Below are 27,887 nucleotides of genomic sequence, written 5' to 3' on the forward strand. Positions count from 1 at the left end.
TGTGTCCCTATTTTTTTTCTTTTCTCTGTACCCTAATAAGCTTTCACTTGATGCTCAGACTGTGGGCTATGACTTCTTTTTTATTTCGAGCACTGTGTGACTTTGTGAACTTGAGCTTTTGAGTTTCTCTAACACTCTATGTCACTCGATCAACTTCCTTTTGTGGTTTATACCACTGTTTAAACCAACAAATAGTATGTTTTTCCTTGCCTCCAGTTGGTACTCGCTGAAATTCTTCTATTTTCCCCTGTGCTTTTGCCATTGACTTTTCACAGAACACTGATCTTAAGGGCTATTTATATTGATTTTCATATTCAAAGAGGCATAATTCTGGGAGGAGTTGGGGAGTGGCGGCAAGCGCATGCACATGCATTACTTTTCACGCTTACCGGGATTTATATAGCGGAAGAACGTGGAAGTTGACGTTTGCACAGATTTATGCATCTGTATTTTTTTGTGCATACGCACATTTCCACTTTTGTCCATACGCCATGTTTTAGTGTGAATTCTTTACACGGCGTTATGCATTAGGCCCCAGGACACTAATAAAGATCTCTGTATTTTTTCATTTAGTGTGACTGAGGACTGAAGAAGATGCTACACATCCCTTCTGTGCAGGAGTGTTTGTTTTAAAGCAAATGTAAAATTATTATATGTTTTGAATTGCTACTATAGAGTGAGATAACTGGTATCCTATTTATTGCAGCCTCATACCACGTGCCTGCTGCTGCCAAGACCCCAGCTCACTGTGTGTCATTCTAACGAACTAAATGGGAGCAGAAACTGTAAGGATATATATTATATATTAATATATATATATATATATATAAACTGTAAGTTTCTATATTCTGTATATTCAGTCTTTCTTTCTGTACAGACACAGAATCTAATTGGTAATGTGTAAGTTTTGTTATCTTAATGTAAAGATGCCAGTATCAACTTTCCTGGGAGAAGCAAAACCTTTAAAACTTAGGTCATGAACAGAGCAGACTAGAATGTGCCAGGAGTTCCATCCATCCATCCATCCATTGTCCAACCCGCTATATCCCAACTAAAGGGTCACGGGGGTCTGCTGGAGCCAATCCCAGCAGGATTTCCCAGGCAGGAAACAAACCCTGGGCAGGGCGCCAGCCCACTGCAGGGCGCACACACTAGGGATAATTTAGAATCGCCAATGCACCTAACCTGCATGTTTTTGGACTGTGGGAGGAAACTGGAGCACCTGGAGGAAACCCACGCAGACACGGGGAGAACATGCAAATTCCACACAGGGAGAACCCAGGAAGTGAACCCGGGTGTCCTAACTGCGAGGCAGCAGCGCTACCCACTGCGCTATCGTGCCGCGCCAGGAGTTGTTTAACAAATTAAAACCTTAAAGTTGGACTTTACTTACCTCTCAATGTTCAGTATATTTCCACCTCCACACAGAATTGCACAATTTCAAGGTTTGTGGCATGAAAGAGTTAAACTATCCATGTAATGTAAGACCAACTATATTTTAAAAAGGCAGGATCATCCTGCGATTGCAACACAATATCCTCTAATTGGAGGTATTTAGGTAAAGCCCCTCATTTTCATGCTTGTATTGCAGAGAGTTGGACTGAGTGATCAGAAGACAAAATGAAGACTTGCCTTATGTTGTTCCTTCTAGCCTGCTTTGTGAATTATTCAGGTAAGTCTGACTACAGCAGGAGTATGAAAATAAAGTTTAAAAAAGACTGCCTCGAATGAGACAGAATGTATATACTAGGAGCAGGAAATTTGCCCACTTTAAAATTTTAAACATAGCACTTTTTGACTGTATATATAGCAACAGAAGAAATTCCATCCAAACCCTGATAAACTTTAATAAAGTATTTTACAAGAGTAACTAAGCAGTATGTTGAGTTTTGAATGTACTACAGTGTCAGAAAGGAAGAAGTTTTAGATGGATGTAATCTCTCAGACCCACTGTTAATGAAATTGTTGTGTCTCATCCACTACAAAAATTTTCCTGCATTTTTATTTTGCAGACTACAATAGTTAATATTCAAGTTTTTGTATTTGCCATACTTTATTGATTTCAAAGTAGCAGTACAATAAATCATACACAAATAAATATTACACTTATACCAAATAATAATTTAAATGTTTTTTAATTATCTCTGAAGTCACTCAGTTCATTTTTAAAATTTTGTGAGGACTTTTCATGCTTTAATTAACTGATTTGAAATTTTAATTAAAACTGATACTAGACAAAATAGCACAAATTCCCAGAGTTAATTTTTTTGACTTTAAACAGCAAACTTCCTGATATTTTTTCCTTTCTCCATCTTAGAATCAGCATTGAGCTGCTTCAGTTGCACTGATGCTGATACCAACCTTAACTGTAATCTTCGTTTGCCTGAGGTGTGTGCTTCAGGCCAAGTGTGTAGAACTTCCACCTCCTCTTTAGGTAAGTAAAGTCCTTTGCATATTGCAGATTTTGAATGGTTGCATAATAATGAGAATGAAAGAAGTGCTGCCAACACTAATCTGAGTTTAAATAAAGGAAAACATGTATATTATTTGTCCCAAAATAAAACAAAACTGTAACTGTCTTCCACTGTTAGTTATTTACCAAAAAAAAAGGATTGATCGTATCCGGTAAACACCTCATGTCTATTAAACACAAGGCCCTGAGCCAGTGAGGCAAGCAATCCATTTTGCCACTCTGCTGTTTTTTCTTACTGTGCGTCCAATGCATACGGCTGCCATTTCAGTCCTTGCCTCTTCCTCACTGTGTGACCCTGAGCAAGTCACCTAACCTGCCTGCGTTTAACTGTAACTAATCTTTAAGTGGAACTAATCTTAATGTATCATGATCTTCGAATCACCACAGGTGAAGGTGTATGCTAAATGCAAAACTTGAATTAAATATGTAAATAGTTGGGTTATGCTGATGACTATTATTTAGCATTATCTGTATAATGAAGAATTAACATGGGTGGTGTAGATCTCGGGATTTGGGTGTAACTCCAAATCTGGTTGTTACATGTGTGGAATTTCCAAATTCTCTCCATTTCCATATGGAAGCTTGACTTTCTTTCCATGAGTCCCAAGATATACACATTAGTGTTAAGTGAAGACCCTCAATTCACCTTCCTCAGTGATAATGGACTGGCTATTCCGTGGCTCCCAACTGCTTATTCCAACCTTGTACCCACCTCATTTGATTCTCATTCAGGAGTGCCAGATTTCACCCTGGGGACAAATAAACTGCTGTCTATCTGTTATTCCCAGTGACCCTAAGAGTAGATAGTGGGTTCACAAAAAATGTTGATTTTTTTTTTTATTTATCTCATATTATGAAAAGTCTGTGGTGGGCTGGTGCCCTGCCCGGGGTTTGTTTCCTGCCTTGCGCCCTGTGTTGGCTGGGATTGGCTCCAGCAGACCCCCGTGACCCTGTAGTTAGAATATAGCGGGTTGGATAATGGATGGATGGATGGATATTATGATAAATAAATGTTGATGCATTTTTATTTCCAGAGTACATTTAAAGCAGATTACATTCATTTTTGATCTTCCTCACTTAATGTTTCACATTCTCACAACTTTTCTTCACAAAGAGATGATTGTAACATTCTGCCATTTACAGAAAGTTGTTCAACACTGTGTATGGATCCTGACCCTGCTGCTCTCAATGCAGCTGCTATGTTCTCTCTCAGAATTCCATCCACACTACTACGCTTTCATTTAAAAAAAGCAAACATTTTTCTTGATTTTCGCCTTTCATACACTACACACCTGTCTTTAGCCACTGAAAATGAACACGTCTCCAGAGCCAGATACTTTTAAAAATACAGGCACAGAGTTTCATTGTAGATGAGTAAAAATGAAGTTTTATGAAAATGCAGACTCCATCTCTCTTGTGTTGGTTTGCGTTTATTGTGTGGCTCTTCCATGACTGGATACTGCTTATTACAATGTCTCATTCCATGATTGACTAGCCTTCTTGGTATGAATACATATTCCATATTTCAGTTGGTTTCCATGGTGCTTGTTATGTTGCTTACCTGTATGCATTTTAATTGTGCCTTTTAGAAATTGTAGTCAAGCGACTACGCACACTGTACGCTAGAGTTGCCAGTCATGTATGTACTCAAGTTGCACGAGCATGTTCAGTCCGATTGGCATGATGCAACCTGGGTGCTTAGACTATACAATGCATACTCACTGCAGTTGCTGCACAATGAATTTCATGAATTTTGATGGCAAGATAAGAAAACTGTCTCATGAGTCTGCTAACACTATAAGACAGCAGACTGAAATTTCTAACATGACAGAAATTCTCCTGATCATGCGAAAGCCCAGTCGTAAGATGCAATCAGGCATCACAACCACTCTCTTTCTGCATCTGAAAAGATGACCCATGAAAATTGGGTTGACTCAGAAAAACCAGTTGGAAAATGCAAATTGAACTTAAAAACATGCCAAAATGGCACAGTGTATGCCCAGTTAAAGGTGCCTAGGCTGCACACATGCTCAGTGTAGGTAGATGATTATGTCATATGCATTTTAGTCATTTTAATATGGACTAAAGAACTTTCAGGAACGATATGCTTGTGTGAAATAGATGTCTTTTTTAAATGAATAAACAGTAGTATGGATGTAGCTTAAATCCCAACTATAAAAAGACCCAGTGTGTTTGAGTAAGAATGCACATATCCATCCATCATCCAACCTGCTATATCCTAACTACAGGGTCACAGGGGTCTGCTGCAGCCAATCCCAGCCAACACAGGGCACAAGGCAGGAAACAAACCCTGGGCAGGGCGCTAGCCTACCACAGGGTGCACACACTAGGGACAATTTAGAATCGCCAATTCACCTAACCTGCTTGTCTTTGGACTGTGGGAGGAAACCCACGCAGATATGGGGAGAACATGCAAGCTCCAGGCAGGGAAGACCTGGGAAGTGGACCAGCAGCACTACCCACAGCGCCACCCTGCCGCTCTGTATTACAGCCACTGAAGTATAAAGTCGAGTAACTGCAACTTAAAGCCCCGCCCCAAACATATATAGCTCCACCCTGTTCTTCATTGCATACACATTTTTTCTTAAAGCAGAGGAGCCTTCTTCATTACTATATAGCACTAGTGCCAGATCATTCCAGGCCCGTAATAATGTTAAAACATATTTATTCTTGTTTTAGTGAGCTGATGTTTTAATATTAAAAACTAGTCCAGTCTTGTAATTGTGGCATTTCTTTATTCACTGCTTTATGTCTGTAATTATTGTTATTATTGTTTGTCTCACTGTTCACATTGCTTTTGTAATTTAGTCAATGCACTTTCTAATCTGAAGGTTTTATAACTTTTTGTTTTTCTTTCTTTTTTTTCAGGTGGCAGCTATAAGATTAGTAAAGGGTGTGCTGACAAAACACAATGCGATATTCAGTCAGTCTTTGGAAGCGTTAACATAGGTGTGGCAAGCACATCAGTGAAATGCTGTGATTATTTCATGTGCAATGTAAACGGCTCCACGACTGCCAGAATGAACCTCCTGCTTCTGGTGGTCTCAGCGCTTGTCCTTTTAGTTGTTGGTAACATTACAAAATAGATCCAGTTACTATGAGGTCTGCTGTCAAATTTAATTTGAGGTTTGATTTCATCTATAAAGAGACTTTTCCATTTTCACACTTTCTTCATTGCTTTGGAAAATGTGGATGAAATTGTATAAGGTAATTTTCAAAAATGGTACAGTAAACCAAAGAATCTTTTATTTCTTTTTTCATTTTTAACAAACACACAGCATATTGTCAGATCTTACTTTATCTAATAAATGATGGACTCCAAATAAAACTAAATGTTTTGTAGAACATTTTCTTGTCTTTTTCAAAATATAAAGCCAACTGCCCATGTACATGTCTGCTTGCCAATTCAACCCTGAGGCAAGTCTTCTTTGTGTTTAGCTTCACCTTTATATTTAAGCAGTTTTAGTAACATTTACAGCATGAAGAGCAGAAAATGGAGAACTGTGACTTTAATTCTTAGCACTGTTTATTGGTTTTCTCTCATTGATTTGTATAAAAAGTTACTGGTGTTACTGACTGTTTGATTATAAATGGGGCACTGATAGGACACATCATAGGAACACTTTTTCCAAGCCGCTCGTCTCGTGAGGGCCCAGGATGGTCAATGCAGAAATTCATTGGTTTTCTATGAAAATAGGGCTACAGAAGGCAGGAATGTGTAATGACTTGAACCAAGTGGGCCATTACGCCAAGCAGCTCCCTGATTCTAGTGTGCTGCCCACCAGAGGACAAAAGCAGCCTCCTACTGCAGCCATATTTCATTAATGGTTGTGGTTGGTCAAGCAGGCCTTATATAAAGACAGCTTTCTGAAACCCAAGATAAATGACTTACTTATATTCAATGATGTATCCTGTGTCTGACACATTAAATCGTAGGAGGTTCAGCCAATGAATTATTCACCAGAAGTACTGTATGTCAAGAAACTCTACTGGGGCCCCTTTATAGAAACAGTAATGCAACTGCATAAGGCCCCACTGGATTTGGGACTGTTAAGTCAAACGTTTTCTTTCTTTTTAATTTTCTTCCTTTTTTTTAGTTAGTGGGTGTTCAGACCATATTGTGTGTGTATATATATAATAATTTAATTATTTAGTTTATTTATTTGAAGAACTTCTGTATAAGCCAAAGTTTTCCCCTGGGAACAAAAAAAAAAGGTGTCTTCCCATCTATGTGCCAGGAAAGGCTGGACAGTCTTCTTGTCCAGATTTTGGTGTTCTCATTAATTACTTTACAACTAGATTCTGTAAAAGTTAGTGAAGTAAGATTGTTCCTGTTATTTACTGTACTTGTTTTACATGAATTTTAAAGGATATTTTGTTAAATTTGATTTGCAGTGTTACAAAACAAGATAATTGCACACACTGATAAGGTTTTGCATTTGAGTTGTGAATTTCCCATTGGGATTAATAAAGTATCTATCTATCTATCTATCTATCTATCTATCTATCTATCTTGAGTTGAACCATTACAAAAATAATGGTGCTTACTGCCTCCTCCCACATTGAGTTGGTTGTTCTCCTTGTGTCCTTGTGGGTCTGTTATGGTTTCCTCCCACATTCCAAACACATGCATAAATTGGCCCTAGTGTGTGTGTGTGAATTTGTTTGCAATGGACTGATGCCCTGCCCTGGACATTGTACCTGTCTTGTGCACTACCAGGCTCCCAGTGCCCTGCTCAATAGTAAGCGAGCCTAGAAAAACGATTTGTTACAAAATTTGAGTTTATAATGTTTTGCATTTGGTCTGTAATCTTAAAAGTACACGTTCCTAATAGTCTGTTAGTAAGAGTGTTGTAAAATGACCAATGTGTGGTACTACAGGAAGTGTGGGATGGGATGAAGATCATCACAGGCTGCAGCTCGAAGCAAGGTGCCTCTATCGAGAGAGACAGGGAGAAAGAAAACCTGATGAATAACTTTTTTGCAGGTTTGACCACCCTAACCCACTCTCACTATCACCTCAGAGTACTGCACCCTGCACCCATCCTTCTGCTGATACCAGCATAGGAGAGAGTTTCCCCCCACCCACAATTACAGCAGCCCAGGTAAGTAGAGAGCTGAGGAGACTTCGTGCCAGCAAAGCAGTGGGTCCAGATGGAGTATCACCACGACTGTTGAAAGCCTGTGCGTTGGAGCTGGAGAGTCCTCTACAGTGCATCTTCAACCTGAGCCTGGAACAGGGGAGAGTCCCGAGGCTTTGGAAAACATCTTGCATCACCCCAGTACCAAAGGTATCACATCCTGGTAAGCTGAATAACTTCAGGCCTGTCGCCCTGACGTCACATGTGGTGAAGACCATGGAGTGACTGCTGCTTCACCACCTGAGGCCACACGTCCACCACGCCCTCGACCATCTGCAGTTTGCATACTAGAAGAAGGTGGGAGCGGAGGATGCCATCATCTACATGCTACACCAATCCCTCTCCCACTTGAACAGAGGCAGTGGTGCAGTAAGAATTATGTTCCTGGACTTCTCTAGGGCCTTCAACACCATCCAACCTCTGCTCCTTAGGGACAAGCTGATAGAGATGGGAGTAGATATATACCTGGTGGCATGGATCATGAACTATCTTACAGTCAGACCTCAGTATGTGCGTCTCGGGAACTGCAGGTCTGACATTGTGGTCAGCAACACTGGGGACTGTGCTTTCTCTGGTCCTGTTCAGTCAATATACATCGGACTTCCAATACAACTCAGAGTCCTGCTACGTGCAAAAGTTCGCTGACGACACTGCTATCGTGGGCTATATCAGGAGTGGGCAGGAGGAGGAGTATAGGAACCTATTCAAGGACTTTGTTAAATGGTGTGACTCAAACCACCTACAACTGAACACCAGAAAAACCATAGAGCTGGTGGTGGATTTTAGGATACCCAGACCCCTCCTGGACCCTGTGATCATCAGAGGTGACTGTGTGCAGAGGGTGCAGACCTTTAAATACCTGGGGGTGCAGCTGGATGATAAACTGGACTGGACTGCCAATACTGATGCTCTGTGCAAGAGAGGACAGAGCCGACTATACTTCCTTAGAAGGCTGGCGTCCTTCAACATCTGCAATAAGATGCTGCAGATGTTCTATCAAATGGTTGTGGCGAGCTCCCTCTTCTACGCGGTGGTGTGCTGGGGAGGCAGCATAAAGAAGAGGGATGCCTCACGCCTGGACAAACTGGTGAGGAAGGCAGGCTCTATTGTAGGCACGAAGCTGGGCGTTAAGCAGGCTCCTGTCAATCATGGAGAATATACTGCATCCACTGAACAGTATCATTATCTATCTATCTATCTATCTATCTATCTATCTATCTATCTATCTATCTACAGCTCTAGCCCAGATCCTGGCAATTCTAATCGAGAATGTCTTTGGCTTTAGTACTCACTACGAGGCATCCTCATCTTGGAATCAAATCCTATAATTCCAACAATGAGTTGTATGATTGTGCTGTTGAACCCCATGTCTGGAATTTGTCCATGTGGCACTTGCATGTTCTCCCTGTGCTTGGGTACTTCTATTTTCCTCCTATATCCCCAAAAAAGCTTAATTAGCCATTTCAAATCTGACCTGTGTAAATGCATTTGAATGGATTTGCATTCTGCCCAGTTTTCTGACTTATACCTAAAGCTGCCAAGATTGGCTCTGGCCCCCCACAAGACTCTGAAATAGATTTTGCAGATAAGAGAATATTCTGTTACTTCATACCACTTACCACATATTTTTTTGTTCTTCTGATTCACTTGTACATAGTCGTATTTATGTTTAGTTTATTATACAAAGAGGACAGTCGTTAAAAATTACTGTTAGGATGGTTTAGTGATGTAGATAATGGCTTTTTGACAAATAATCTTCCTTAAGAAACTTAATCTGTAACTGTAGTAATACTGTCTGTACAACAGAGTCCGGTGCCTAAGAGGGGGTGCTGATATGTGCAGATTATGGAATGAATGACATTGTCTGGGATTGTCACTTCAACTGGTGTTCCTGGATATTCTTCATCTTATGTACTGAATGTTCTGTCCTAAATCAAGCAACTCAGTTTTTGACTGTGGAGTCAGAAGTCCACAGATCATCTGAAGTACCTGATAAATCATCATTGATTTGTTTTGCCGAGTTCTCTTTCAAGAAATAATATTTCATCATCACTTAACACTCCTTTGATGTGAAATCTCTGTTGTTTTGTGACATCTTGTGACATTTTAACCTTATAACATTTTGGCCAGAGATATTTAAGACAGTGAGTTTTGATATGATATATGTACTGTAGGTCATAGGTCATGTTATTCAAAACAATTATCATATAGTGAAAGCCAAAGACTTATCAGAACCCCTTCATAGTCTTATGTTCTGTAGTAAAAGCAGATATTTACAGTGCGCCCTTGAAAATACATTCTTACTCGTATGTAAAACGTGCATACATTTAGTGTCAGAGTTACAAGACTGGAAGAAGGGGACAATGGAGATTTAATTCTGAAACATTTGAACCATGGAACAAAGACCACCAAACCTGACAGGAATCAATCCCTTCCAGTAGCAACAGTATAGTGCCAGAATGTCACCCTAAAACAGAATCATTCAAGTGCAAATAATAAGAACAAATGTGGGTGTCCTCTTACCTGAAAAGAATCTATTAGAGTTTATCAAAGCAAACAGCACTGCATACACTAATAATGCATTCAGTTTGTATTAGATGTACAGTTGAGAGTAAAAGTTATGTGTAGACTTTTGCATTTTCTGGATTTCTGCATATCATAAGAAGCATGATAACTGCTTGCCTCGGAGGACCATTCTTGGCAGTATTCAGAGTATTTCAAAAATAGTTTCAACAGACCAAACAAATGGCATCCCACTAATGCAAGGAGCCATTTTAGTAAACTCCAGAGAAGATAATCAGCCAGGAATGCTATGGAATCCACCTGTTGACCTAGGTCATCTGACAGAGGATAAACAGAAAATTGTCATGAAAATGTTTTATGAAGATTCACAAGACAGCGAAGACTTACTTGCTGGGACTGGTGCCACCCTGGATGAATAGATGGATGGAATAACTAATGTAACAAAGACGACCATAAGACGTTGCGAAGGTTTGGGGCAGCCACCCATATAATTGTTCCCGGCTGTAAAACTGATTAATAAACAAAGACATGTTCATTCAACTGAGTCCAAATCAGAAGAGACTCTCTTGAGAGAAGATGGTGGCTTTAAAGGCCAGCGAAGGAAGTGATGCCATCAACACCGGAACCGGAAGTGACGTCATTGGCTGCCCCAGAGCCGGGCAGGATTTCCCTAGATTGGTCTGCAAAAGATCGAGAGGGAAAATTAGTGCACTTCTCCACCCCCTGGTCTGGCATGGAATCACATGTATTCAAGCCCTTTAGTTGTCTCCTAAACATATGTGTGTGACACTAAACATGTACTACGAAGATATTTCAATGTTCCATAAAAGTTTTGAAGAATCAGTGTTCCAAGCTTAGAGACGGCTTGACATTTATTATTGTGTGACAACTGGTTACTTGGAGAAAGAAAAGGAAAGACAGGAATTAGGGGTTAGCAAATTTGAAAGAGACAGTACTACTGCAATAAATTATTTCTTCGAGAGTTACGCACAGTGAAGCAATCATCTTACTGGAGGCAGGAACAATCTGTGGATGGGGCGTCAGCTTGTCGCTAGCACTGTGCCAAGGTGCCCCCTTGTTTAATACATGTTATAATTCCTATCATCATGAAAATGATGTCAAGTATACATCTTAGTATTTAAATTGTTCAGAGAGCTATAACATCATGAATGTAATGTATTCTGTGTTCTGTCGGCGGAAGAGAAAGCCCGTTTAAGAAGCAGCGATTCACACACATAGAGCAACATAGAAGAACACATAGAATACGAAACATTTAACGTGCTAGTTTAGTTACAATGGGATTTGAGAAACAGGTAAATTAAATGATTTTAAGATGAAGTTTATGATGTTGTACTTTAATGACAAAATAAACTATGTGATTAAAGTGTCAATTTTGAGATTAAAGTTGACATTTTGACCTTTTTATTCCACTGTGTCCCTATTTTTTTTTCTTTTCTCTGTACCCTAATACACTTCCATATGACACTCAGAAGGTGGGGTACGACTCATCTTTTTACTGCGACTTTGATATCTGACCACTTCTTATTTATTTCAGGCACTATGCGAGTTTCTGAACTTGAACTTTCGAATTTCTCTTCCACTCTGTCACTCGATCAGCTTCCTTTTGTTGTTTATACCACTGCTTAAACCAACAAATAGCACATTATTCCTTGCCTCCACTTGGTATTCGCTGAAATTCTTCTTTTATCCCCATGCTTTTGCCATTGTCTTTTCACAGAATGCTAAACTTAAGGGACTATTTATATTGCTTTGCATATTCAAAGAGGTGCAATAGTAGGAGGAGTTGGGATGGGGTGGCAGGCACGTGCCCGTGTGTTACATTTCACACTGACCGGGATTTATGTACCGGAAAAACATGGAAGTTGGCATACACACAGATTTAGCATCTAGGTTTTTTTGTCCATACGCCCATTTCAACTTTTGTCCGTACAACATGTTTTAGTGTGAATTCTAAACACGACGTTATACATGAGGCCCCTGGTGAGGAGAGGAAATTACAGCAACATCTTTTTGCACTGACTTTGTTTTATAATGGTGTAAGTCCTAGCAAACACCATGTAAACTTTATCTAGACTTGTGTTCTCTCATTTTTTTTGGTTAAAAGAATAAATCTATTTTGTTAATCTGTTATATGCTTAGTGTTACTAAAACCGTGCCCACCAGCATTCAGGACACAGGTGATTATTGCATAGCTGGCCAACTGTACATGCATACTGATTTGTGTTTTGTTTATGATGTGTTTTGGACATTAGTGTTCTGAATAATGTGTATTGTTCTTAAGAATATATATGTAAAACTGTTATATATATATGAGCGTTTGGAGCCTCTTATCCCTCTATTATAAAAAAAAAAATCTTGGGAGGGTGACTATGGAGATGAGATGTGATCTACAAAAATCTAATTTCCCTTTGATGTCCCGCGAGAGACACTTTAACCTCACGCGAGACAAGGCAGTGAGACAACATTTAAAACAAGATCAGGGACATCTAAACTAGCAGTTGTTGGAATGCTTTTGGCAGACGCACTTCATGTGCTTCCAGCTCTTAAAACAACGACAAGCGACAAGCAGAACATGCAGCTTACCAGCATCAGCAGTAAGCCAGCAGATGATATGACCGCTTCTCCTTAGCGTGTATTCAGGCCAACCCTTCACAACGCGAGCGGCAGAGACGCGAAGTGGCAAAAGGACAGCTGCTGTACAGGCTATGAAATGATCGATGCAAAGCGCAACAAGCAGAAAATGCAGCTTACCAGCAGCAGCAAACCAGCAGATGATCCGAATGCTTTCTCCCTTGCCTGCAGACCATTCACGGGAGATCCCACCTGGTCCTCTTGACGTCACTTCCGGGACCGAGCAAATGGAAGGAGACCTTACCGGCTCCGGCCCCTGTGATGTCACGTCCGGGCTCGCACCAATGACAGAAGACCTTCATGAGCCTGACCCCTTTGACTTCACTTACTGTCTTCCCCATTAAAAGTCTCCACCTTTTCCCTGTTCCCTCAGTTCTGTTTTGGACTCGGTTTTGTGCACATCAGTGCTGAATTCATTTGCTCGACTTTGCAGCCAGGAAATTAATTACACGGGTGGCTGCCCCAAACCTTTTCACGACTCTTATGTCTGGTTTTTGTGACAAAGTTCATATATTTTGGGCCAACGATGTGCCACTGTGGTAGGCAGTTTAACTTCAAGGCAACCCACTTCCTGTTTTATAAGAAAAAAATGTGTTAAGTGGTTTAACTGATAGTAAGAGAGGATCTAACATGCCTCATATGGCTGTTCAATTTAATAGTAGAAAGCAGGGTCTACATAGAAACGTTTTGAATGGCTAACGCAACTGTATAATGAAATTGGTTTCCTGCAGTTTCTCCAGCAGCATCAGGTGCGTGATGTAGATGTAAAGGGTGAGAAGAAGGTCTTTTTAATTATTGACATATACATTTAAGGTGAGGCTTTCCTGGAAGATGTAGACAGTTTGCTCAAACCCGGTGAAACTGCAAATTTGTTTACTGTAGATGAGAAGCAGGAAATAATGAAAGAACAATATGTCTGTTCACATCTCGAAGGGAAACAGCTCTGCACCCACCCACTTTCTAAATAAATTGTTTATATCAGAACACTGACAGCCCTGAGAGGGAAAACACTCCCCGTGTACAAAACAAGGTGAACACCGACAGTTCTTCTTTGTTCCACTTTAGGCACTGGATAAAGTGATTATTACTGGAGGACCTCTGTAATTTTAGTCCCATTTGAATTGCTCAAATGATGGAATTTTACTAACATGCTGATTCGCAGAGGACTAGTTTTACCTGGGGTTATTTTTTGCTGACTTTTTACAGATGCTAAGGTAAAAGCTACAGCTGACATAGTTATCCCTGATAAGACAGTTAAGAAATCTTCCAACACTGTTATACCCTGGCAAACCCAAAGCGCATCTGATTTAAACAGAACATGTTGGAGAGCTGAGCATAAATGGAGAAAAACTAAATTGATGATCTATTATGAAATATTAAAGACTAAAATAACTGAATATAACAATGAAGCCCACCTTGAGAGGCACTCTTGGTTCTCTAAAGTTATAATTGATAATGCTGTTAATCCAAGAGTATTCATAGTATTATAACTATTGATTATCTTCTAAACCCAGCTCACTCATTGGATGCTTCCTAAACACTATTAGTGAAACATGTGAGGATTTTGCTATATTTTATAAACACACAATTAATGAAGATAGAAATAATATAGTCCCCCCCCCCCCCCCAAGTTAATGTGACTGAACCCCAGCATTCCATATTAGGCGAGTTAAATTATTTGACCAGAATAGGCCTACCTGAACTACATAGAATAATTTCTCCACTGAAACCCTCCATCTGTGTCCTTGACCAAATTCCAAAAGGCCTTTTCAAAGAACTCTCTCTTATGCTAAATGATAGTGTACTTGACATAATGAACTCCTCATTAGATAAGGGGGTCTTTCCTGACTGTCTTAAGACTGCAGTTGTTAAACCCTGGCTCAAGAAAAATAATTTCGACTCCTCTGTTTTTGACCATTTTAGACCAATATCTAACCTGTCTTTTTTAAGAAAAAAATTCTAGAAAAGGCAGTTATCCATCCATCCATCCATTTTCCAACCCGCTGAATCCGAACACAGGGTCACGGGGGTCTGCTGGAGCCAATCCCAGCCAACACAGGGCACAAGGCAGGAACCAATCCCGGGCAGGGTGCCAACCCACCGCAGGACACACACAAACACACCCACACACCAAGCACACACTAGGGCCAATTTAGAATCGCCAATCCACCTAACCAGCATGTCTTTGGACTGTGGGAGGAAACCGGAGCGCCCGGAGGAAACCCACGCAGACACGGGGAGAACATGCAAACTCCACGCAGAGAGGGCCCAGGAAGCGAACCCAGGTCCCCAGGTGTCTCAACTGCGAGGCAGCAGCGCTACCCACTGCACCACCGTGCCGCCCAAAGGCAGTTATTATGCAGCTAAATAATTACCTAAATAAACATTCAATTCTTGACAAGTTTCAGTCAGGTTTTAGAACAAATCACAGTACAGAAATGGTACTGGTTATAGTGGTAAATGACTTGCGGATTAATGCAGACAGAGGCCATATATCTGCTCTTGTTCTCTTAGATTTGAGTGCGGCATTTGATCATAGTATTCTTTGAAATCGCCTTAGTCAGTGGGCGGGCTTCTTTTGCAACATCTTAAATTGGTTTCAGTGTTAGTTAACAGGTAGACAATTCTTTGTTAGTTGAGGTGATTATACCTCAGATATCCATGATATTTTATATGGTGTACCACAGGGATCTATTCTGGGTCCACTGCTCTTCTATCTCTATGTTTCAGATTATGTCAGATTATCTCAAAGCACAAGGTGAGCTACAACAGCTATGCAAACGACACACAGCTTCATTTATCGATTGCACCTGATGACTCTGAGGCTCTTGACTCTCTGATCATGTGTCTTGCCATTTCCTCAGAAACCTATAGTCACAAAAATTTATTATTTGAAGAAAATTCAGTTTTTGCATGTCTCCTTTAATTCTGTGAAAGGTACACATGGGGACAAGATATCTTATATCAGTATGCCATTATAGAAGAAAGGGACAAGTGTGTATATCATCCTACTAAACAGACAGAAGTCTACATAAGCAGAAACATGATGTGTCATGCCAGTGGAGACACCTGAAGGGGGTAATGCGTCCTTCTTCTGGAAAGATTGCCCCAAAAATAATAATTTTATGGGCATACTGACAGACATCTTTCAGCTTGGTTAAGTGGGCAGAAAGGTGGTCCAATATATGCATTAGGAGAGTCTACTTGGAGGCTACCAGGACTATCTGACCTTTTCAATTCAACTTGTTTCTCAGGGGTTAAGGAGTAAAAGCATCCATCAAAGGGAGTTCTAGGAAGGTGGCCCTTTCCCCATATGTGGGTACCAAAATGACCTTAGCATTAGCCCTCTCTGGAGCTACAATGGGACGCTGTACCACTAGCCAGTGGGTTAGGAACAACCATTTGAATGGTAGAAGGCTTGACGAGAGGAAGAGAAATAGGAGGTACTAAATTTGTGTTTGTCCTGGTGTGCAAAATCTGCAATTTTTTAAACAATATATTCCTATATTTTCATTTTATTTTTCTCAAGACAAACAAAGATGAACTTAAATACAGGATACTTACCCGGGCACTTTAACATCAAAAGCATATTTTCCTGAATTCTACCAGTATCAATCACAGTAACATCTGTTTAAAACATCTGTTTTAATCTGGAGCAGAAATCCAGGAGATGCCTCAAGCTCTACTGATCATTGTATCACCTGTGAAGAGATGGGCACTTAGGACTAAATTAGTTTACAGCTTTGGAAAGGAAGACATGCTGATTCCTCAGGCTGTATGGATTACTTTATAACCTGAGAACACGTGGGCACCTGGAACAAAAAATTGCCAAGCTGGTTTACAGCTTGAGAAAGGAAGACATGCAGGAAGAATCCCATGAGGAATTGAAAAATAAATAATCCTCATCTGAGAGCAATGTCAGAAGAAGAAACAGCGAAGACAGAGTAACGTCAGAAGTGGGTGAGAAACTTGCAACCGTTTTCATCTGATTCTCAGCTAAAGCCTTTCATGAATATCGATTGCTAAATCAGCGCTGACTTTACTATCCACGTTTTCTTTTATGTTTTTCTCTACTGGTATTATTGCTCTTTAATAAATACTATGTTGCTTTTAACTTTCTACACTTTGTCCTTATATCTAGAGTGATTGAAATAATAAGGTAAATATTTAGAGCATCTGGTGCAGTAAGGAATTGCCATTTGATCCGAACTGCAAGTTTGTATCGGGCTGAGGATGCAGAGCTTTATCCAATAATGAACAGTGTGTTAAAGTAAGTCATCAGTGGTTGAAAATTAGCCTATAGTCAGGGATGTTGAGCCTTTGTATGCTTGAATATATTCTTGGAGAACAAAAGTAATATTTAGGTCTGAGATATATCTAAGACATTGTATGTTGTTCATTCTGAGGATAAGTAAGTCTCTAGAGTGCCAGAGAGTGGCGCGGCATTCATGCAGTGCTTATCTGATACAAGTACTAGAGAGTGGTGTATAAGTCATTCATACAGCACTTTTGTGGTTAGGGTCTGTGTGTATGCATATATCGATTGTGGCAGGCAGCTGGTGTCCATGCCCAGCCGGGACGCCCCTGTACACTATATTCAGGGGGAGCAGCCCTGGACACTGCAATACCTACCCCTGGATGCTAGGTGGCTGCCCCCACAGGGGTGTAGCAGTGCCTCGGTTTCCCACAGGGCTCCCTGAGAATTGGAGTTGGGTACAGCCCTGTTGGGTCCCACAGGCACCACCAGGGGGTGCTGTGTTTGGGACTCCTGAGCCCGTGTGGGCAACAGATTCATCACAATGCAGCCGGAACTTGTGATCAAGCACCTGGAGCACTTCCGGGTGAACTATAAAAGGAGCCAGCAACCACCACTCAGTGGCCAGAGTTGGATGGAGGAGGACAAGGTTTCTTGGGAGGAGTGGTGGTGCCAAGGAGAGGAAAAGTGCTTGTTGTACTGGTGTGACTAGTACTGGGACTGTATATTACCTGTGGGTCATGGGGAAGACGTGTGCTCACAGGGGAAGAAAATAAAATAGTTTATTTTATTGTACACGTGCCTCCGTGTCAATCTGTGTAGGGTCAGGCACTATATAACGTCAAGCCTACACTATGTACTGTATGTGTATGTTGACCTTATTGTGCAACAGTAGACCAACAGAGTAACGAACCTGATGAGTACACTTATCCCTGAAGAAAATAAGTAAAGGGTAAGTAGAGGGGAATATCACGATAATAAGAAACAGTAGAAATGAAGGCAAAGCAAGTGCTTGTATATGAAAGCTGTTAAAGTATTAGCATAAAAGTGAATGCATTGGAATGACTGTTTTAGCAGTTAGTTGGAATTAAATTCTTATTGGCTTTTCAAGAAATATGGGAAATATGAAAGTGGAAGGTAATGGGTTACCATCCAGTTTCTGGTACTCAGGATGTAGAACAAAGGGATGGAATATCTATCTAGTGTGCTGATTTGCAAGTTGTTGCTTTCGTTGATGTTAAAAAGGAAGACAGAAAGGTCTGTCGTAAATTACACTGTGAAGACAGGATAACACCGGAGAGACACATAAAGGTTTGGGACCCAGTCCCATATACTGTAGGTTGTGAGGATAGCTGTCTTGCCAAAGTAACAAAGACGTCCATGAGACATTGTTTGTATGATACAGAGGATTTTTATATGTGACGGACTGGTAATGACAATGATATTAACAGTGACGTGGAGATGGTGAAGCAGAGGTGATAGGATGGGTTGGAGGTGGAAGTGAGGTTATCTGGAGTGAGCCAGAAGTGAGATCACTTAATGGAGTCGTATCTTCAGTACCCAGAAGAGAAATGTGTCTTGGATGGATTTCGAACGGAGTTTTGAAAGGTAAGTCTTCTAATCATCGGTTTTCCTGAGGGTCACGAGAGAGGGGCATTAGCGCTAAATGTCAAACCCCCCTGGCTGTTGTATTCACGCTGCATCGGACCCGTTGGCTGCCCCCTATTCGCGTGTGTGTGACAACACAAACAGCTGGGTAGTCTTTCAGGTTCTTGTTACATGAGCATGTAGCGGTCCAGTGCCGCTAAGATTCACACCATTGAAGGGACGGTGATTTATTTATTTTTTTAGTGGAGATTCCAAGGATGCACCCAGCCTTGGCCCGACCCTCACACACTCACAAACACAGACAAAAAGCCACCAGAAATAAAACAGCAAATAAAGAATGTATTAACAATAATAAATGAAAACAACAGTCCCACCCCAGTTACCCGTATGGCAATTATACATTAAATATAACAAACCACACACAGTAAAGTCCATTAAAACACGGTAAAAGATGTAAAGATGAAGGTAAATAGTCCAGAGATCTGCACGTTGAAAGGGAATGTGAAGATGGTCCTACCAGTAGTTCCTGAAATGGTGAAGATGGATGGACGGGTTCAGGAGCGCTCCTTTCTTCACAGGATGGCCATAAATCCATATACAGTCCTCACGTAACAGACATACAGCAGACAATCCAGACCCCAACCAAGACACGATCCAGGACAAAAATGAGAAAGCACAGGTATCAGACAAGACCTTCAGACACGAACCACAAAATATTTCTTTTTTTTTTTCTTGATCTCAATGGCCTCCTTGAACCCAACAGCCCCTGCACCCTCAGCAAAAGACCAATCAGAGCCACAGCAGGGACTGCTGGGAGTTGCAGTTTCAAGCCCCAGTAGCACTGCTACAAGCACCAAAGCAGAGAGAAAGATAGGTAACATGTATGTGTTAAGCCTGTTTGGTATGAGGGGCCAAAAAGGCCATAATTCATATATTTTTGTGCGTAATCTATTGGTTTACATGCAAACACTATTGGTTTATTAATATTTACTATCGGTTTGTGTGCATACTTAATTGGTCTGCGTGTGTACAGTACTGGTTTAATTCGTATGAACTATATTGGTCTGTGTCGGTATATTATTGATTTGTGAATGAACTATATCCATTTGTATATGCATACCACTGATCTGCATATGACCTATATTGATTTTCACATGTATATCACTAGTTCCAGTTCATTTGTTATTGATTTGTGGGTGCTGCACCAGCTTACACTTGCATGTTGTCAGTTTGTTATTAACTTCTATTGGCTTGCATTCATATACTACTGCTGTGCTGGTCTAGCAATGGATTTGTGCCTCCACTATATTGGTTTCATGCATGTCACATATTGGTTTCCTGTGGTAACATGTTGGATTTGTACTTGAACTCTATTGGTTTTATGTGTGTACTTTGTCAGTTGTTGTGTATGAACTATAGCGGTTCTGTGTGCCAACTCTATTGGTTGTTTACGTGATCTTCAGAGGAAATGGCCGGGGCAATTAACAGGAACTCAAGGGCTGGTAGAGTCATGGTCCATGAAGAGAAGCGGGTAGTAGACGGATCTATGTTCAAACAGCACAATATCTGTTTTTTCCACACAATACGTTTGTGAAAGGACTTGGTTGTAATTATCACTATTTAACAGAATCTACCATTGAGTCTGAAATGAACACAAGGCTGAAGTTAAGTACGTGTTTGCTCCCAGCTACATGCTTGTTTGTAACCCGCGACTGTACTTTTTTACACAACTAGTTACTGATTCTAAAGGCAAAATATTCTACATTTACAACAGATGTCTTTATCCAACATACAACATTTAGATACTACTGGTTACATTTCTTTTGCCTAGCGACCCCGCACCACTCCACACAGACAGGTGAAGTGACTTGCTCATGGTCACACAGTGTCAGTCTCATGACTTGAACCCACAAACACAGGGTTGAAAGTGCAAAGCTGTAACCACAATGCCACAATGCTTGCACATCTACAATGTGTATATTAATTGACATAATATAAACATGTTCATTCTTTGAAAAGGTAAATATGCCACATTTAAGTATTGCATGGGTGAGTTACATCATATTGCCTTTCACAGTTTTCTGACAAGACAGATGCCTTTGTTAAGATGCAGCCGAGTTTTGCCCTGCCCAGTGCGGGTACCTGGGTGAAACTGACAAAGTATTCCCACTCCAATATCTGATAAATGGGATTTACCATAAAGGGTTAAATCACAATGGGCCACCTTCATTTTCACAGTTTTATGGCAAGAGATATTCCTTTGTTAAATTAAACTTGAGTTTAATATTTTCGACTCGTGCGGGACCAAAATGTGGAATATTTATGTTTTCAAATAATGGATCAGTAATGATGCAGATTAATGTACACACTGTAGAATATTTTGCTTTGTTGTTAAAATAGAATAAGAATCTGGTTTGCAAAAGCTGCTTCAATAACTAGCTGACTGCAGGCATATGCTGTATGTAGCTAGGATTGAATAAATAGCAAGTGGAAAAACTACCTCATCAGGTAGGCAGGGAAACCCTTTTAGCTACACATATAAAATTCATGGGTAATCATTACCTCTTTTCTGAATTTAGATTACTCTCCGTGTGTATCCCTCACTTTTATACATTGTTATCTAACAAAATACAGCTTGGCATAATTTCTACTCCAGCTGTCTTTCTTACAAACTAGATAGCTTCAGATAATGTAGGAATGGGGCAGCTGGATATTTTGTATATTCAGATGTTCACCTGTGTTTTGTTTTGAAACTTTTATAATCAGGGCGGCACGGTGGCGCAGTGGTAGCACTGCTATCTTGCAGTAAGGAGACCTGAGTTCGCTTCCTGGGTCCTCCCTGCGTGGAGTTTGCATGTTCTCTCCGTGTCTGTGTGGGTTTCCTCCGGGTGCTCTGGTTTCCTCCCACAGTCCAAAGACATGCAGGTTAGGTGCATTGGCAATCCTAAATTGTCCCTAGTTGGTGTGTGTGCCCTGCAGTGGGCTGGCGCCCTGCCCAGGGTGTGTTTCCTGCCTTGTGCCCTGTGTTGGCTGGGATTGGTTCCAGCAGACCCCTGTGACCCTGTGTTAGGATGTAGCAGGTTGGATAATGACTGACTGACTTTATAATCGTGAAATTTGCTTGTGAAGTGTTAAGTTTCATTATCATGAAAATGCCAGCCTACTCTGAAGAAATGAAACCTTGGAGAAAATGAGACCTTTAAAGGTCAGGTAACAGAAGTTTATACTCAAACTGTGGCAGTTATTTTTTTTTGAGATAAAATGTTCTAACCACATAAAAGAAGACCTTAAAGGAGTATTTTATTTATGTCTCAGAACATTTAGTTTCTATCAATGTACGAATGACACAATGTTAGTTTCAAGGTTATGTGGCATGAAAGAGTTAATCTAATTGTAATGTAATACCAACAGTATTATAATAAGATGAAATCATTATGTCATTACAACATTTTACTGAGGCTATATAAGCAAAATTCCTCATTATCATTCTTACATTCCAGAGAGTTAGACTGAGTGATCTGAAGACAAAATGAAGAATTGTCTCACGTTATTCCTTCTAGCCTGCTTTGTAGCTTATTCAGGTAAGTCGGAACGCAGGGAATGTATGAAAATATAACTTTAAAAAAAGACTGCCTTTAATTAAACAGAATTTATATATTAGGAACAGGAACACCTGTTCAAAATGTAAGTTTGGCTAAATTTAAATTATTTAAACATAGCACTTTTTATTCTGTATTTTTCTATATATTTACTATATAAGCGCAATGTCGGAATAAAAAAGCATGGAATAAGTTTTACACGGATATAATCCCTCAGACTCTATGTGGATTTTTTAATGAAATTGTTATGTTACTTAGAGAGTCTGACAATACACAATGTACTGCACTTCATTTTTTTTTTACCAAATAAAGCCACTGCCACTTTTGCCACAAAACCTATGGTGGGGCTATACCTGAATGTTTAGTTACATGTGCAGACTTTTCTAACATAAAAATTAATTTATGTAATTAATAATATCGGTCTACTTTACTTTACTAATGATTAGTGAGATATGGAAGTTCATGGACCATCTGGGTCACAAAAAATCAATCATACAATGGGATGCTTGGTGCCTGGTCTGTCTTAGTTGGCGTCATATCATTACAATACCCTCGGACATTGTTATTATCTGAACAAAATTCAGACATTTACATTTTAATGTTACATAAACTGCGTGCCTGACAACCACCTGCTACTCAGGCAAATACATGGGCTATGAACTGCCTAAATTGAACCAACATCACCTCAAGTTAAGAAACAAATAGATTTGAGGTGAAACAGTATTATAATAAACAGTATAATATACACAGACTACACACTGAACACCATTATGAAATGCACAAGCTCTACCGTTCAGTATGACAGAACATGCATCAGAACAGGATGCAGAGGTTTTCAGCTCTAAGCAAGTTGAACAATGAAGGCCATCAATAAATAAAGGTGCAGTATAGAAACCTAATGTTGCTTTGTGCAATCCCTAATCCTGTTATCATGACACCTAGTTTTTAAATAAATGATCACCCGTTGACAATAATCTCTGGTAGGTGAGCAGTTGAAGAAGTCCACAGTTCAGGAGGTCCACAGTAAGAGAAACAATAGTAATGACATTAATGGGAAGTGCAGCTTTTATTGACAATGAAGATAATTGCTCAAAGATCCAAGGATGGGGAGGTCAACAAGACTTTATCATCAGATCAGTCCAATCGAAATTTTCTGTTACTGTGATTGTAACTGTAGGTTGATTTGGTCCTGAGTAAACCCCCACCCCCATCACATTACATGGCTTTATTGGTGATTTTCATTAACAAACTTCAATTACATAATCTTAGTGGGCCGGAGGCAGTCAAGGTGTGTTCTTGTGACTGACATTTGAGTAATCTGACATTGTAGTCAATCCGGTCAGTGACTCATCCCAAAAAAATCAGTAGCTGTTGTGAGCTTACCTGGAAATACAGTGCAGTCCTCAGGACAGCAGAAACACAAGTCTTTAGGACTGCACAAACATACCACGACAGAATTAAAAAAGGAAAATAAAGACTGAGGCTGTGGTTGAACTTACCATACCCTGAAAGCTTTCATAAAGCCATCATGTTAATTGGAAATTACAATGTAGCAGGTTCATGATACTTTAGAAATGTGAAACTATACTGAAAAGACTGCAGGGAGCTGAGTAATTTGTCATCCACTGCAATTCCTAGTCATTTAATCTAACATCCACAAGGCAACAAGATCCAGCAAGTGTAGTCATTCGGTTTGATGTCCTCACTGACAAGAGCTCATGTAATGTGTTGTGAGCTTAAGTCAACGTCTGTGTTTTTTGCTTTCCAAAAACCATACACTGGAAAAATTGTGTTCTGTTTTCATTGTTTTAATTTCATTGACAGCCATATGTAACAGTCAGCATGAAAAGAAAAATTATAAATGTGTTTTTATATTTGTCATATTATATTGAATTCAATGTAGCAGTACAATAAATCTATTACAGATTTCTAAATTATATTGTAATTGATTGTTTTAATTACCCTCCAAAATCACTCATTGTTCTTTTTTAAAACTTTGTAACAAATTTTTAGTCCATAAATGAACTGATTTGAAATTTCCATAATCAGTGGATATGAAATGGATACTAGGCAAAATGGCACAGATTTCTGTTTGAACAGTAGAGTTCCTGATTATTTTTTCCTTTCTTCATTTTAGAGCCGTTGTCCTGCTTCAGTTGCTCTAATGCTGATACCAATTTTAATTGTGATTTTAATCTGCCTCAGTCATGCGCAGAAAACCAAGTGTGTTTTACTGCCACTTACACTTTAGGTAAGTAAAGTCCTTTGCTTATTACAGATTTCGGATCTTTGCACAAGGGAGAGAATGAAAGTGGGAATGCCAAAGCTGATCTGATTATAAATAATGCAAAATATGTGTAGCACTCACCAAGAATAAAACTAAACCTTCACTGTTAGTTCCATCCATCCATCCATTTTCCAACCCGCTGAATCCGAACACAGGGTCACGGGGGTCTGCTGGAGCCAATCACAGCCAACACAGGGCACAAGGCAGGAACCAATCCCGGGCAGGGTGCCAACCCACCGCAGGACACACACAAACACACCCACACACCAAGCACACACTAGGGACAATTTAGAATCGCCAATCCACCTAACCTGCATGTCTTTGGAATGTGGGAGGAAACCCACGCAGACACGGGGAGAACATGCAAACTCCACACAGGGAGGACCCGGGAATCAAACCCGGGTCTCCTAACTGCGAGGCAGCAGCGCTACCCACTGAGCCACCGTGCTGCCCTCACTGTTAGTTATTTACCAAAAAGATTACTAATGTATGAACCAGTAAACACATCATGTCTGTTAAACAATAAGTCCCCAAATCTGTGAGAAAAGCAGTCCATTGTGCCACCCTGCTGTTTTAACTTACTGTGTATCCAAAGCTCAAGGCTGCCTGTTCAGTCCTTGCTTCCTCCTCACTGTGTGACCCTGAGCAAGTCACTTAACCTGCCTGTGTTTAACTGTAAAAAAAGTATAGAACAAATGTTAGTGTATCCGGATCTTGTAAATCATTGTAAGTGAAATGCATATGCTAAACACAAAACATTAATTACAAATAAAAAAGAGTCTGAATTAGCATAACTGGCCCTAATTCGGGGAACAAATATTTGTTATTTTTAACCCTCTAGGAGTGGCTTTTAGAGGGCTAGCAACACCAGTAAAGAATCAAATATAAAAAATATTAAATTTGTGATCAGCAACCTCAAAATAGCATAAAACAACATTCCACATGCCTGCATTACAAATTACCTATTTGTTCAAAGTTTGTGAAAAGGAGTAAGGTTGACCCCTCATTTGCCATTAGGCATGAAACCCTTTGGGTCGGTTGGTGTGGCGTGCACAACTTTGAGTCCTTCTGATCATTTTTGCTAAAGACACTTATTGGATTATTCTTCATAAGGGTGTAATTTCCTACACAAAATGTAATCCAGAAATGGACTAAAAATTAGGTGTTTTTGGGTTTAGAGGGACAAAAATATGAGAGAATTCCAAAAAACTAGACATCAAGATGAGACGAACAGGATATCTTGTGTGGGGTGATTCTCTCATACTGGTGAGTCAGGAAGTGCCTAACAAAAACAAAAAAAAAAGGGATTTCAAAGAGTTCATACAGTTACTAAACTAAACCTGTTTGATAGCAAAAGAGACTGCGTGAGGTCATCAATATTCTCAAAGGCTCTGATACAGTCAATCCAGCAGAATTCTTTCAACTTAAGGGTGAATCACATACTCTGAGGACATCAATGTAGATTAAGGGAAAGTGCACTTAGGATTCAGGCAAGTTAGCACTTCTTTAAGCAAACATTTGTAGGACTCTGGAACAAACTACTAAGACATGGCGTCAAATCAGAAACATTGACAACCCTTTAAAAGAATCTCGATGACATACTGGGAGAGCTTAGCTATTAACTAAACAAACTAGCTTGATGGACTGAATGGGTTCCTTTCGTTTGTCAAATTTTTTAGGTTGTTATGTGGAATCACTAAAGCATGAGCCAAGTAACTGCAACTTGAAGCAGTGACATTTAGCGAGAGTGGACATCTTAATGATTCTATCTTTATTCAGTTGGGAAGGCACTAATAGTAGAGGCTGTCTTTAAGAAAGAGCTAATCCATTCATGAAAATCCCATTGTAAAGTGAATTATCACAACATGAACAACTAATTACAGTTCATTTAAAGGGAATATATTTGTAAGCATTCCCTGGCTCCAGAAATTACCTCCATTTGTATTAACAAACAATACAGCACTATAAGAACAATGACCCTAATAAGGTATTACCCTTCGTTAATTAATATTTGATAAAGCTATTTACTTAGACTTTATCACTTCTAGTTTTACATTCAAAGGAATGGCCTTTCATATTTTCTTGGACTTTTCCAATTAGTTCATGGTCTGTGATGCCCAGTATAATGTGAGAAGTCATGTGATAAACACACGTGACGAGGTGAGTGAACCGCAGCATGTGAATACACAGGTACACCTCACTGCAGCTTGCAGAATAGCCCTGCTCTGTTCATCAGGCTACTATGAGGACAGCATCTGACCATATCAGCCTTGGGATTGCACGTCTCTACCATCCAGCCCCACCCCAAACATCTAGCCCCACCTTGTTCTGCTAGCTATGACAAGGTGTGCTTGAAATGACTTCATAGATGATCAGGTTTTAGTCTCTCCTAACATTTGAAAATCATTCCAGATACTTCATAGCCATGCAACACTGGTGACAGTCTATTCCAGGCCCACAATAATATTAAAAAATTATTCATCCTCATTTTTGTCAGATAATGTTTTATTATTAAAAAGTTAAATCTTCTAAATGTGGTATTCTTTACTCACTGTATTCTATTTCTTGCTACAATTTTTGTTTAATCACCTACCTTTTGACATTGTTTTTGTAATTATGTCTCTGCACTTTCCAATCCAGACGTTTTATCATTTTTTGTTTTTCTTTCTTCTTTTTTCAGGTGGCAGCTATAAGATTAATAAAGGATGCGTCAACCAAAATGAGTGTGATGCTGCATCAGTCTTTGGAAACATTGATATAGGTGTGGCGAGCACATCAGTGAAATGCTGTGATTATTTATTATGCAACATAAACGGTTCCACGACTGCCAGACTGAACCTCCTGCTTCTGGGGGTCTCGGCGCTTGTCCTTTTAGTAGTTGGCAACATTACAAAATAGAGCCAGCTACTATGTGGTCTGCTGTGGTCCAAAACGTAGGCTTTGGATTCATTTATATGAAGACTTTTTTATTCTGAACACTTCCTTCACTGTTGATTTTATTAAAGGGAAGGTTTGGAGTTAATTGCAAAATGTAGGTGAAATAGAAGATATTTTATAAGAACATTATAGAAATGGTACAGCAAATCAATTAAATTTATATTTCTATTTTACTTTTAACAAATGTGCAGTACCTGTATAGTATTAGATCTCGCTTTGTCAGATAAATGCACTACAAATAAAACAAATTTGTTTGTAGAATGTGTTCTTGTCTTCTTCACTTTACAAAGCCATCTGCCCACATAATAATAATAATAATAATACATTTTATTTATATAGCGCCTTTCCCATGCTCAAGGCACTTACAGAATATAGTAAAGAACGGCAGCAT

General features: G+C 39.8%; 2 protein-coding genes across 6 annotated transcripts in view; one reads left to right on the forward strand and one right to left on the reverse strand.

Annotated features, from left to right (window-relative positions):
• The window catches only part of LOC114643692 (ly6/PLAUR domain-containing protein 2-like), a 201,288-nt gene that overhangs the window by 92,920 nt on the left and 80,481 nt on the right, over positions 1 to 27,887 (reverse strand). The gene's annotated exons all lie outside the window — the stretch shown is intronic.
• On the forward strand, positions 1,592 to 27,757 carry LOC114664102 (lymphocyte antigen 6E-like). 2 transcript variants are annotated; one of them, XM_028818075.2, is made up of 4 exons: positions 1,592 to 1,672; positions 2,318 to 2,434; positions 5,363 to 5,443; positions 27,321 to 27,757. In XM_028818075.2, the coding sequence occupies exons 1-4, from the start codon at positions 1,621 to 1,623 to the stop codon at positions 27,455 to 27,457; spliced, it is 387 nt and encodes a 128-aa protein (XP_028673908.2). In that variant the 5' UTR covers positions 1,592 to 1,620; the 3' UTR covers positions 27,458 to 27,757. The 2 variants fall into 2 exon arrangements, with proteins under 2 accessions (XP_028673908.2, XP_028673909.2); XM_028818076.2 differs by lacking the exons at positions 2,318 to 2,434; positions 5,363 to 5,443 and adding exons at positions 22,211 to 22,254; positions 24,410 to 24,523 and having other exon boundaries at positions 1,594 to 1,628; positions 27,240 to 27,757.

This window comes from Erpetoichthys calabaricus, chromosome 13, assembly GCF_900747795.2.
Source record: "Erpetoichthys calabaricus chromosome 13, fErpCal1.3, whole genome shotgun sequence".
NCBI lineage: Eukaryota > Metazoa > Chordata > Cladistia > Polypteriformes > Polypteridae > Erpetoichthys > Erpetoichthys calabaricus.

Bases quoted from the DNA above. Each gene is read 5' to 3' on its own strand.
- LOC114664102 (XM_028818075.2), top strand. From the start codon at position 1,621: ATGAAGACTTGCCTTATGTTGTTCCTTCTAGCCTGCTTTGTGAATTAT. The intron at 1,673-2,317 runs GTAAGTCTGACT...TCTCCATCTTAG, and splicing joins CTGCTTTGTGAATTATTCAG to AATCAGCATTGAGCTGCTTC. The intron at 2,435-5,362 runs GTAAGTAAAGTC...CTTTTTTTTCAG, and splicing joins AACTTCCACCTCCTCTTTAG to GTGGCAGCTATAAGATTAGT.